At 43.5% G+C, this 12,380-nt stretch overlaps 1 protein-coding gene across 2 annotated transcripts in view; it reads left to right on the top strand.

The window, feature by feature from the left end:
- The window catches only part of LOC145349206 (CD99 antigen-like), a 67,660-nt gene that overhangs the window by 40,403 nt on the left and 14,877 nt on the right, over positions 1-12,380 (top strand). For both annotated transcript variants that reach the window (XM_080197659.1, XM_080197660.1), the window contains 4 exons: positions 2,152-2,208; positions 7,468-7,506; positions 9,655-9,708; positions 11,626-11,697. In XM_080197659.1, coding sequence (XP_080053785.1) covers positions 2,152-2,208; positions 7,468-7,506; positions 9,655-9,708; positions 11,626-11,697 — 222 coding nt within the window. The remainder of the gene's footprint in view (positions 1-2,151; positions 2,209-7,467; positions 7,507-9,654; positions 9,709-11,625; positions 11,698-12,380) is intronic.

The following is a 12,380-nucleotide window of genomic DNA, read 5'->3' on the forward strand; positions in this document are numbered from 1 at the left end:
TGTGTACCTGTTGGTGCTAATGCTATATTGTATTAATTGTAGAACTATTTAGAGTTAACAATTCGATTCAATGCTGCTTATTTTTCAACCAGCGTGTGACACGTTTTGTATTAAAGGTTTTGTAACCTATTTTCCATCCACTTGCATGTGTATTGAAACCTTATCTCCTAGCATTGCTTTGTTCCCTTTTTTCAGTGTTGTACCAGGTAACAACTGCTTTCTGTCCCTGGAAAATTTAGGTCCAAGCATCAATCCCTGCCGTGCCATACTCCCATGTAAATCCCCCATCCACCCCACCACCTCCACTCTGTTGCATTGCACATCCCTTGGAAGGGGTTGTGGTTTGCTGTTAAATCGCATGAACGAGGAGCAGGTCTTTCAGCTCCTTGAGCCGCTTCCGCCGTTTAATAAGATCATGGCTGCTGGCAGTGACCTCCAAATTTGTGTCCCACTCCTTTTGATAATCTATCATCCCCCCTGCTGACCAAAAATCTATCCACCTCTGCCTTAAAAGCATTCAACAACTCCACTTCCGGCACCTTTTTCAGGGAGGGAGCTCAAGACTTGGGAGCCCTCTGAGTGAAAATATTTTTCCTCGAATCTGTCTCAACTAGGCAACTGCTTATTTTTAAACAGTAGCTTAAGGTTAAAGTTTATTTATTAGTGTCACAAGTAGGCTTATGTTCACACTGCAATGAAGTTACTGTGAAAATCCCCTGGTTGCCACACTCCGCCACCTGTTTGGGTGCACTGAGGGAGAATTTCGCATGGTCACTCCACCTAACCAGCTCGTCTTCTGGGCTGTGGGAGAAAACCAAAGCACCCAGAGGAAAGCTACGTGCGCACGGAGACGCCACACAGACGGTGACCCAAGCTGGGAATCGAACCCGGGTCTCTGGCGCTGTGAGTCTACAGTGCTGAACGCTCTGCCAACGTGCCGATCCCAAGTTTGCAATTCTTCCACAAAGGGAAACATCCTTTCCACATCTACGCTGTCAGGTACCCTCAGGATCTTGCATGTTGCCTCCTGCTCTTCTAAACTCTAGCAGTTACAAGCCTAGTTTGTCCTACCTTTCTTCATTAGACAACCCAACCCGTTCCAGCTATTAGACTGGTAGACCTTCTCCAAAACTCTTTTGCTGCTACTTGTTATGAAGACTCATTTTCTATCCTGTGTTCATTTTAAAAAAAAACTTGACAAGTCTCATGTGGAACCTGACAAAGGCTTTTGGAAAACTGAAATTGTACTGTGGTGAATTCCTCGATCAACTCAGCTTCTGAAACATCAGTTGAGTTTGTTGAGCAGGGCAGCCTCCATGCTTGTGGTTAAACCAAGGCAACATCGCCAAAAACATAACAGGAGCAAAATTATACCAGACCATTTCTCAAGCCTGCTTCGCCATTTCGTGAAATCATATGATTATCCACCCAACTCCTCTTCTTCTCCTCCCTTGATTTCCTTATGGTTCAAAGAATAAAAACACATTCTCCATTCTGCTGTTATACCTACAATTAAACATCATAGAATTCCCCTCCAGTGCAGAAAGTGGCCATTCGGCCCATCGAGCCCACACTGACAGCCATCCCACCCAGGTCCTACTCCTGTAACCCCTGCTAATCCCCCTGACACTAAGGGGCAATTTAGGATGGCCAGTACACCTAACCAGCACAACGTTGGCATGTGGGAGGAAACCCATGCAGACGTGGGGAAAACATACAGCGTCTGCATAAACAGAGGCTGCAATTGAACCCGAGTCCCTGGCATTGAGGCAGCAGCACTAACCACTGTGCCACCATGTTGCCCTCGCAGAAGTAATTAAAGGGCAGGCAATGAATACAGCCTGACCTCGTATTAGAACAATAATTTTAAATGCTATTTCTCCTTGAGGACACCCCAGCCTATATTGTTCCAATCCTTTCCAGCAAGGGTTACTCAATAGGTTTTAAAAGTGGGAGCCCTGTTTCCTTCCCCTGACTCTCACAGGCTAAGGGCATTTAAAGCTAATTACAGGGAATGGTTTTGCATCTGGCATCACACCAAGTTTGCCTGTACTGTGGGTTCTTAATGACCACTGTTTCAGGTTGCAGATGTTTCCTCGTTGTAGTAGCTTTTATTTGTATTATATCACCCTTTTTGTGTTTATTCTCTAGAGTTGGATTTTGACGATCCCAAAGTTCCTACCAAACCAAGGAAGCCGGATAGCGATTGTAAGTGTGCATGACTCACGTTTAAGGCATGAGTAACACTATCAGGATTCATCTTGACTCTTTTCCTTAAGATAATGCTGAAGGAAAACACTTGGTTTTCTTACAAGATATCAGTGGGTCCCAAGTACTTTCTATTCAATGAGTTAGTTTGGTATCATTAGTTTCCTGCACTACACAGTGACTTACCTGAAGTAATTGAAATAATAATGTTGGTTAGGAACTAAAGTGGGAGGATTTTCACTGCTGTTCAGATGTGCTGTGGAGCTGCTTACATCTACCCAAAGGACAGCATCACCATCATGCAACCAAATAAACCTGCTGGACTTTAACCTGGTGTTGTGAGACTACTTACTGTGCCTACCCCAGTCCAACACTGGCAATTCCACATCATTTCTAACAAAGCAACACTTCCTCAGTTCTGATTTGACATGCCAGTCGAAACCTTGTGCTCAGATCACTGGAAAAGAACTTGAATTCTCAACCCCCTGACTCCAAACAAATTTTCCACTGCGCAAACACACTTTGGCATTTTGCCAAGACGTTCTTTCGCTTTGTACAGAAAAGTAAAGTTTTCTTACTAGTCACAAATAGGCTTACATTCATGTTGCAGTGAGGTTACTATGAAGTTCCCCTAGTCACCACACTCTGGCACCTATTTGGGTACACTGAGGGAGAATTTAGCATGGCCGCTGCACCTGGAGGAAACCACGCAGACACGGGGAGAATGTGCAAACTCCACACGGGCAGTGACCTAAGCTGGGAATCGAACCTGGGTCCCTGGTGCTGTGAGGCAGCAGTGCTAACCACTGTGCCATCGTGCCAAAGGAGTTGGCAAAGTGTAGTTAACCTCACTCCTGGGCGTAAGCACATAAATTGCATCAGATGTCATACTGGTAGAACCATCTATAAAATGAGATTTTAAACCAAGTCCACCTGCACCAGTAGTTCAGGTGGATGTTTAGGATCTTGTGTCCCAGCCCAAAGATGGGGGAGAAAAAAGTAAGGAAATTTGTTTTTCAAGCAAATGGGGTTTTTTCCTTCCATCAGCAGTCCAAAAGAACTGTCATTAATTACGATTACTGGGATTTTACTGTCTGCAAAATGACTACCAATTTGCCTAATTTGAGTGCACCCTGTGCCCTGGTGACTCTCTCCTTGTTTGGCAAAAGTGCCATAAGTTCAGACCCACTCTAGGGAGTATGTAATCCAAACTGACACTGCAGTACAGAGGGTGTTATCTCTCCTTCAGATGAGATGTTACTCTGAAGTCCTATTTATCTAGAGTGGATGTAAAAGATCCATTGGCACTATTGCAAGATGTCCTGGCCAACACCTGCCAACGTCAACTTGAAAGATGATCCTGTCATTTACCTCTGTTTTTTCTTTCCTTGTTTTATTCATTCATGGGACATGGGTGTCGCTGGCTGGCTGGCATTTATTGCCTATTCTTAGTTGCCTTAAACTGAGTGCATTGTTAGGCCACTTCAGAGGGCAGCTGTGGCTCTGGAGTCACATGTAGGCCAGACCAGGTAAGGATGGCAGATTTCCTTCCCTAAAGGACATTGATGAACCTAATGGGATTTTCCAACAATCGACAGTTGTTTCATGGCCATCAGTAGATTCTTAATTCCTGATTTTTTTTTTTGTTGAATTCAAATTTTACCATCTGCCCTGGCGGCATTCGAACCCAGAACATTAGTTGAGTTTCTGGATTAATAGTGTCGCAATAATACCACTAGGCCATTGCCTCCCCTTATAGAAGCCTGCTGTCTTGCCAGCTGGCTGCTGTGTCCCCTCCATTACAACAGCAAGTACTTAATTTAGCAGTAAAGTTCTTTTGAGGCCTCCTGAGTTCTGGACTAGTGCTCAATAGGTGCAATTGCTTTCCCTGTTTAAAGTCAGTGCCATATCTCTCATGACCTGGCACACTCGATAAATTACTTTGAAATGTAAAATATAATGTGGAGAGGATGTTTCCATTGGTAGGATAAATAGAACCAGAGGGTACAACCTCAGGCTAAAGGGATGATCTTCTAAAACTGAGATAAGGAAACATTTCTTCAGCCAGAGAAGGTGAATGTGTGGAACTCTGCCACAGAAGAATGTGGAGGCCAGGCCTTTGAGTGTCTTTAAGACGCAGATGGATAGGTTCTTGATTGATAAGGGGATCAGGAGTTATGGGGAAAAGGCAGGAGAATGGGGGGTGAGAATAGTATCAGCTATGGTTAAATGGCGGAGCAGATTCAATGGGCCGAGTGGCTTAATTCTGCTCCTATGTCTTATGGTCTTATAAACACCAGTTTCTATCTTTTTGGAAGTATCAATTTAATCATCAGGAATTTCCAGTCTTAGAATTTGTTTTTGATTGCTGAAGAGAGAAGAAAAAAAATCTACAAAGTAGATGGATGATGTTTAGTAATGCCTATGTTAAATATCACTGGATAATGTCCCAGAGAAGCATTTCAGCACCTTATGCAACAGTGAAAAGATCTATGAAACCTACACTTTGACGTTCAAAAAGGCAGTAGTTTTATCATTGTAATAGCACCTTTTTAAAAGATTCCCTTCTGAGGGGTTGATGTGATAAAGGTTTTCAAGATTGAGTGGCAGGGTCAGAGTAGATAGTCAGATGCTCTTTCCTAGGGTAAAAAGGTCAAGTACAACTGGACATAGATTTAAGGTGCGTGGGGAAAAGTTTAGATGAGATGTGCGAGGCAAGTTTTTTTTTAAAGAGGGTGGTGAATGCCTGGAATGTGCTGCCTGGAGAGGTAGTAGAAGCAGATACAATAGCAGCATTTATGGGACATAGCAAATACATGAATAGGATGAGACTGGAAGGATATGGACTGCCAAAGTACATACTGTTTTAATTCGGGCAGGCATCATGATCGGCACAGGTTTGGAGGGCTGTTGGGCACGTTCCTGAGCTGTACTGTTCTTCATTCAAAATACAGCTGCCGAGGACGACTACTTTGAACCGTAAATAGTTTTGACTGTGGTGCTGTTACAGAAGCTGCAAACAACCTCTAGCTGATGAATACCAGCTAATTGAGGGGCAGCAGTACCAGATTAGGACATGCTGACTGATTGTATCTAATTTTTGGTTTACTATCTGTGCAGGTCTCCCTGATGCGGAGATGCACGGGGCTGGGGTAAACACAGTAAGAAGTCTCCCAGAGGTTGGACTTTAATCTGGTGTTGTGAGACTTCTTACCAGGTCTCCCTAGCCATGGCAATTGCAGCCTTGGTCAGAAATGAGAGTCAAGGTTTGCTTGTGCGCATGTTATTTTCGCTCCGGCCCATTCTACAACCTTGCCCTGTGATGCACGTTTTTGATATCACTGTAGTGGCAGCTGCCTAAATGCTGAAATGAAAGAAATAAAGCTTAGTTGGTATTTTTAATATGTAGTTAGTATTCCAAGCAACAATTACTTCAAATGCCAGCTGACTTGTTATATGTGTCACCATAAATTGATTATAATCAATTTTGTGTTCTTTCAAATATTGCGACAGAATCAAATTCAGCAAATGTCTCTTGAACAATTCTCAATTACGTTAAATTTTCAGAGGGCGGTCGCAGCTCTATGATCTCTGCTATGTTTTAACCTCCAATTTTCTATCTTGGCCATGGGTCACCGTAATGGTTAGCACTGTTATCTCCCAGCACCAGGGACCCGGGTTCAATTCCAGCCTCGGGTGACTCTGTCTTTGTGGGGTTTGCATGTTCTTCCCGTGTCTGCGTGGGTTTCCTCCGGGTGCTCCAGTTTCCTCCAGCACTCCGAAGATGTGCGGGTTAAGTTGATTGGCCATGCTCCTTAACGACAGGGTGTCAGGAGGGTAAATATGTGGGGCTACGGGATAGGACTGTGCCTGGGTGGGGTTATTGTTGGTGCAGACTTGTTGGGTCAAGTGGCCTTCCTCTGCACTGCAGATTTCAATGATTCCCAAGTTGACTTGCCCGCTTTAAAGTTAAATGCGAATCGGTCAGAAGGTGTCAGACGGAACCAAACTGCTTAACCATAAGAATTTGAAGCTATTGCATCTTGATCTTTTTTTTTAAAACTCTTGGCACTGTCTAGTGGTGGATAGAGGGGGTTGGGGGGTGGGGAGGGTGTGATTGTGGTGGGGGCAATTAAATAATTTGGCAGTGAGAACTCACCTGTGAACCAAATGCTGAACTGGCTATTTAAGATCTAAAGAAGAGAGGAATGGTTAATGTATCCACAGTTGAACTTTTTTTTTAAAAAAAAAAAGTTCTTCCTGAACCGTGGATGTTAAAGCACAGGAGGAAGCCCTTTGACTGGTTAGATTTGCGTTGTCTCTTCCTATAGCAATCTACTCCTTACTCTGTCATTGCCCCCACGCTTTTTGCTTCAACCCACTCCACAGTTTGTTGTCCAGGGAATTGGTTGCCGTTCCATTTGCCATGTGGGAATGCACCCGAATCAACTCTTTGAAAGTGGCCCATCGCTCCATTTTAACATTTCTGACCATCGGTTTTTGATGCTATAACGACTTTAATCGGGCAGTTGAGGTGGGCCCGCTAGAACATTAAACTCCCCGATTACGGACCAAATTGATGGGCCAATCAGGAAGCCTGTTGCGTTGTACTGAACCAGGAGTGTCAGTTGCTCAGACTCCTGGTGTAGTTCACTAACCGAAAGCACTCTGTACGCTGCTATCAGACTTGTAAATAAAGGGATTTTGGTGAAGGGGCTTCTGCCTCTGAGGACTTACTACAGACGTCAATTTATCTAGGCCAGCCAACCCCTCTTGTTGTGGACATGGGGACCACTTCAAGCTTTCAGAACAGAAGTCAATATTTTTTTTTTGAGTAATCAATAGAAACTAGAAGCTCTTCGAGCCTGCTCTGCCATTCACTTTGATCATGGCTGACTATCAAATTCAACACCCTGATCCTGCCTTCCCCTTTGTATCCCTTGATTCTCTTTAGCCCCAAGAGCTAAATAGACAAGATAACATGTCTGGACTATTTTTGTTTCACCTTTCAACTGCTGACCTAGCCTATTGTGCATTTTGAGGATGTTCAAATTTATTTGGAACGCTGTTTGTTTTAGGTGCCAGCATTGCTGGTCTATTACTCCTCATTCATACAGATCATAAACATTTTAACCTCAGTCTGGCCTGAGGAAGTTGTGTATGTATTAACTTCAGTGCCTAACTCCATGTTTATTTCTGTGTTCCGATCACTTGTGTGAATGTTCCAGAATTCTGCTAACCCATCCCCTTGTTTTTCAGCTGACGGGTTTAATTTGGAAGATGCAGTTAATGGTGAAGGCAAGTACAATTATTTGAAATCAACTGTAATATGTACATAGTTATGGACTATAATTTATCCTTTCAGTAACTCTGACTCTTGGACCAAGCCATCAAGTTGTAAAATACATTTAATTTTGTGGTGAGATTTTCAGTCCAGAATCTGAAATGTGTTCTCTGTGTGAAGATATGCTGCGTTCAGTAATTTAGTTTTGTATGCCATGGAATTAATGTGGAAGCACTTATGATAGAATTTCAGTCCTCCCAAATAATTGATTTTATATCCATTCCAATATTCGGTCACCAGTGGAGTGCCCCAGGGATCTGTTCTGGGATCCTTGCTGTTTGTAATTTTTGTAAGTGACCTGGATGAGGAAGTGGAGGTATGGGTTGGTAAGTTTGCTGACAACACAAAGGTTGGTGGTGTTGTAGATAATTTGGAGGGATGTCAGAGGTTGTAGCGTGACATAGATAGGATGCAAGGCTGGGTGGAGAAGTGGCAGGTGGACTTCAACCTGGATAAATGTGTAGGGTCCATTTTGGCAAGTCAAATGGGATGAAGGAGTATAATATCAAGGGTAAGACACTTAGCAGTGTAGAGGATCAGAAGGACATTGGGGTCCGGGTCCATAGGACTCTTAAATCGGCCTCGCAGGTAGAGGATGTGGTTTAGAAGGTGAATGGTGAATGGCCTTCATCAATCGAGGGATTGAGTTTAGGAGTCGGGAGATAATGTTGCAGCTTTATAAGATCCAAGTCAGATCTCTCTTGGAATAAATGTGAAACCCATGTTGCTCACAGCTTAGGACCCTCTCTAAAGAAATCTGAAGCTCCTAACATGTATAGATCCGTAGGTAGTGAACTTCCTGGTATTTTTGCCCCAGTTTTCAGTCGTCTTACGTAAACTCGGTGGCCCATTCAAAGGGTCACACCCCACTTGGTCACATAGAACCATAGAACATTTCAGTACAGAAACAGGCCTTTTGGCCCTTCTTGGCAGTGCTAAACCATTTTTCTGCCTAGTCCCATTGACCTGCACCTGGACTTTATCCCTCCTCACCCCTCTCATCCATGTACCTATACAAGTTTTTCTTAAATGTTAAGTGAGCCCAATTTACCACTTCATCTGGCAGCTCATTCCACACTCCCACCACTCTGTGTGAAGAACCACCCCCCTTTAATATTCACTTTAAACTTATCCCCCTTCACCATTAACCCATGTCCTCTAGTCTTTTTCTCCCCTAGCCTCAGTGGAAAAAGCCTGCTTGCATTCACTCTATCTATACCCATCATAATTTTATACACCTCTATCAAAACTCCCCTCATTCTTTGACGCTCCAGGGAATGAAGTCCTTACCTATTCAATCTCTCTCTGTAACTCAGTTTCTCAAGTCGCAGCAACATCCTTGTAAACCTTCTCTGCACTCTTTCAACTTTATTAATATCCTTCCTCGTAATTAGGTGACCAAAATTGCACTGCACAAACATGCTGCTGTTGTCTCTCTTCCCGCTTTGCCCCCATCCAGCCTGTCTCTTCCTCCTGTCAGTCCAGCGCAGAATAGGATTTGAAAGTTTATGGGGGAGGGGCGAACTCTCCTGTTCCATCCGCCATGGGGTTCGGAGCGGGCGAGGGGCAGACCGTGGAAAAGCCTGTGGACCTCGGGTGGGAATTTGGGGTGAGCACGGTCGGGAAATCGTGCCCTACGTTTGTGTATGGGTTAGCCGATGGCTGCGTTGGATGAATGCAGAAGGAGGAAAACGGTTTACAGTCGCGATTGACGTTGTTCGGCCAAGTCTCAGTTTGCACAACTGATTGGCTTCACGTGCCGAATTTACAATGGGTGAAAGCATGGGCTTTGCACATATGCAGCTTAGTATTATTTCGGGTGGGTGCTTTGCTTGCCAGACTCCCAGCTATGGCTTTGATTTTCTTTATATGTCGACAGGCAGCTAATCCAGCCTTTGCTTTATGAAACATTTGGGGTGTACTGATCTGTATATTTCCTCTGTGATACTTGCCTGTTGAGCAGGATCTATATCTGCTTCTGCTTTGAACTCAGAAGAATATGAATGGATTGGCAGCCCTGAATAAACTGCATCTTCAAAGACTTCTTGATTATTATAATCTGATGGATTGCAAAGCCTAATTTGTCATTTTACTCTTAACAGACAAATATACTCCAACGAAGGCTCCTAGAAAGCCACCCAAGGCTGGTGATGCAGGTAATGGCACAAGCTTCTGATCGCGTGTCTGGGGGCATTGTGCACATGCAACGTTGTGTGTGCAAGTGTATTCTGCATAACTTTGTGTTGAAGAGAATTTGCATTGCCAAGCGATGGAATGTCTTTAAGTTGATCCTGGTGCTTTCAAACCAGACAGTTAGTCAGCACTGGTACCTAATGTAAGAATCGGAACATCAGCTATAACGTCAGAATAGCTAGATGTGTCCTCTGCCCCTGATGATGTTTCCACTTCTATTGCCAACCAGCTTGTGGTATTTGCTGTTGGGACAGCTATGTTAATCATTTGAGCCTACACCTTTTGTCCATACGATCACGGCTGTCTCCAATCCACCATCCCACAATATCGTCACCTCTTGGTGTCCCGAAAACTATCGCTCGCAATAAACGTGCGTTGGAATTCTCACCCCTAGAGCACTGAGTGAAGAATTCCCTTATTCATAAAGGGCTGACTCCTTATTCTGATAGTGTTTCCTAGTACTGGATTTCCCATCCAGGGGAACCATATTTCGGCATCTACCCTGTCAATCCTTTAAGAATTTTATTTTCCAACAACTTGCATAGCACCTTTTAATGTAATGAAATGTTACAAGATACTTCACGGAGAATGCAGCACATAGTATGACACCAAGCCACTAAAGGATATGTTGGAACTTTATCCTTGTTTCTAGCTAGTGTCCTTTACAGCCCACTCCCCCATCTGTCAACTCATGCCATCCTACTCCCATATACTGCATGCGCTCCTCCAAACACCATAGTCCTTTCTAGCCCCGATGCTAAGTCATGAACCCTCTCCATCCTTCGTGCCAACTCATCAGGTATCCACTTTGAGAAGATTGCTGAAGGCAAATTGAGATAAAATAAAGTTCTAAGATCTGTTGGATGAGAATTTTCTTTTCAACCATTGCAGGCAGTTTTGTTCAGTTTTTGAAATAGCTGACCGTGGTTTTATAGATGTTATCCATCCTTCATGAGCCTTTATCCCTTCTCCAATGAAGCTAACATGGGGTCTTTAACTTGAGTTTGTCTTGTGTCTTTAGATGTAGGAAAGGAATTGCAAAGTGGTTTAAGTATATCTTGAAACTGAATATGTGACTTTTTTCTCTATTTGAAACTGTTAGGTTCTGAATAAAAATTTAATGCCTTATCCAAGTAACCAGTTAATTAGTGTTCTGCATCTTGACCTGATGGCAGTAGCCAATTTGACTTTAGAGAACATAATAGTTGAGCTGTCCTTGCCCTTAACTAATGTCTGCACAGACAGTCTTGAGTACATGGTGCTTGTATTGGTGCTGGCTTTTATGCCCCTTTTTAAGCCCCAACAATTTGAGGCAATTGCAGGTACATCCATCACACGGTGCAGAGATGATGGCTGCAAATCCAATCTGGGGCATTGTTGGCCTCGAGCTTAACGGAAGGGCTTCTTTCTAAGATAGTTTTAGGGTTGGGAATTGGGGACGGTTGGGGACAGATCTCAAGCTGGACAAGTGCCTTCTTCACCAGTAGGTTGCCCACTTGGCAACAGCAGAAACAATGCCAGCTGGAACCTGAATGTGGTTCAAACTTCCCAGCTGCCATGTTGAGCCATGGCACAGATTTTGTACATTAGGTGCTATGGAGGATTCTTCACAGTTGAAATGTGCTAGGCATTATCTGTACAGAGGATGTAAAACATTGACTTGGCAATTGCACCATTGTTCCAGTTCTGATTCTCATTCTGCAAGTTCAGTCGCTATGTCAGAGATTGTTTTAGCTTGTTCTTATTGCCTCGTTTGACTATTCGTCAGCTAGTTTGTGATAGATCTTTGCCAAAAAGTGATGAGTAGAGCTTGCAGTAATTTTGAGCGCAAGTGCTCTCTAGAAATGAGTTCCTCACCTTGGCTCACTTTCATTTGGCAGGTCGTCAGTTTAGTGATGATGATCTCGCGGACTCTGACGGTGGTCATCAACCTGATGTGACCAATCGTAAAGGTAATGCTTTCTTTTAGAATCTTTTTTATTTGGTTACTTTTTGATATGCAAACAGCATACCTTGGTGTATTATGGAATACATGGTATGGCATATGGGGAGGTGATGGTCTAGCGATAATACCACTAGACCATTAATCCCAGAAACTCAGCTAATGTTCTGGTGACCCGGGTTTGAATCCTGTCACTGCAGATGGTGGAATTTGAATTCCATTAAAAATATCTGAAATTAAGAATCTGCTGATGACTACGAAATGATAGTCGGAAAAACCCATTTGGGTTCCTTTAGGGAAGGAAATCTGTCATCCTGACTTGGTCTGGCCTACACATGATTCCAGAGCCACAGCAATGTGGTTGACTCTCAACTGCCCTCAGACAACGTGGAATGGGCAATAAATGCTGGCCAGCCAGCAACATCCTTGTCTCTCGAATGAATAATACTTATTATGATCCTTTGTAGGCACAGATAACTTCTAATACATTTTAAACAATACTCTAATAATAAAGATTTAGATTGTCAACGGACAACTTGAAGAATGTGTGTCAGTTGGCATTCCTTGATTTCTATTTCCCCCCCCACTTGCCCAGGATATATTGCTTCCTCAGGTAGCCCCCTAACAATCCATACCCTTTGTTCTGCCATTTGCACATTCCAGCCCAATCTCTTAATGGGCACATTATTTTCC

This window comes from Carcharhinus amblyrhynchos, chromosome 10, assembly GCF_965287045.1.
Source record: "Carcharhinus amblyrhynchos chromosome 10, sCarAmb.v2.hapA, whole genome shotgun sequence".
NCBI classification, from domain to species: domain Eukaryota; kingdom Metazoa; phylum Chordata; class Chondrichthyes; order Carcharhiniformes; family Carcharhinidae; genus Carcharhinus; species Carcharhinus amblyrhynchos.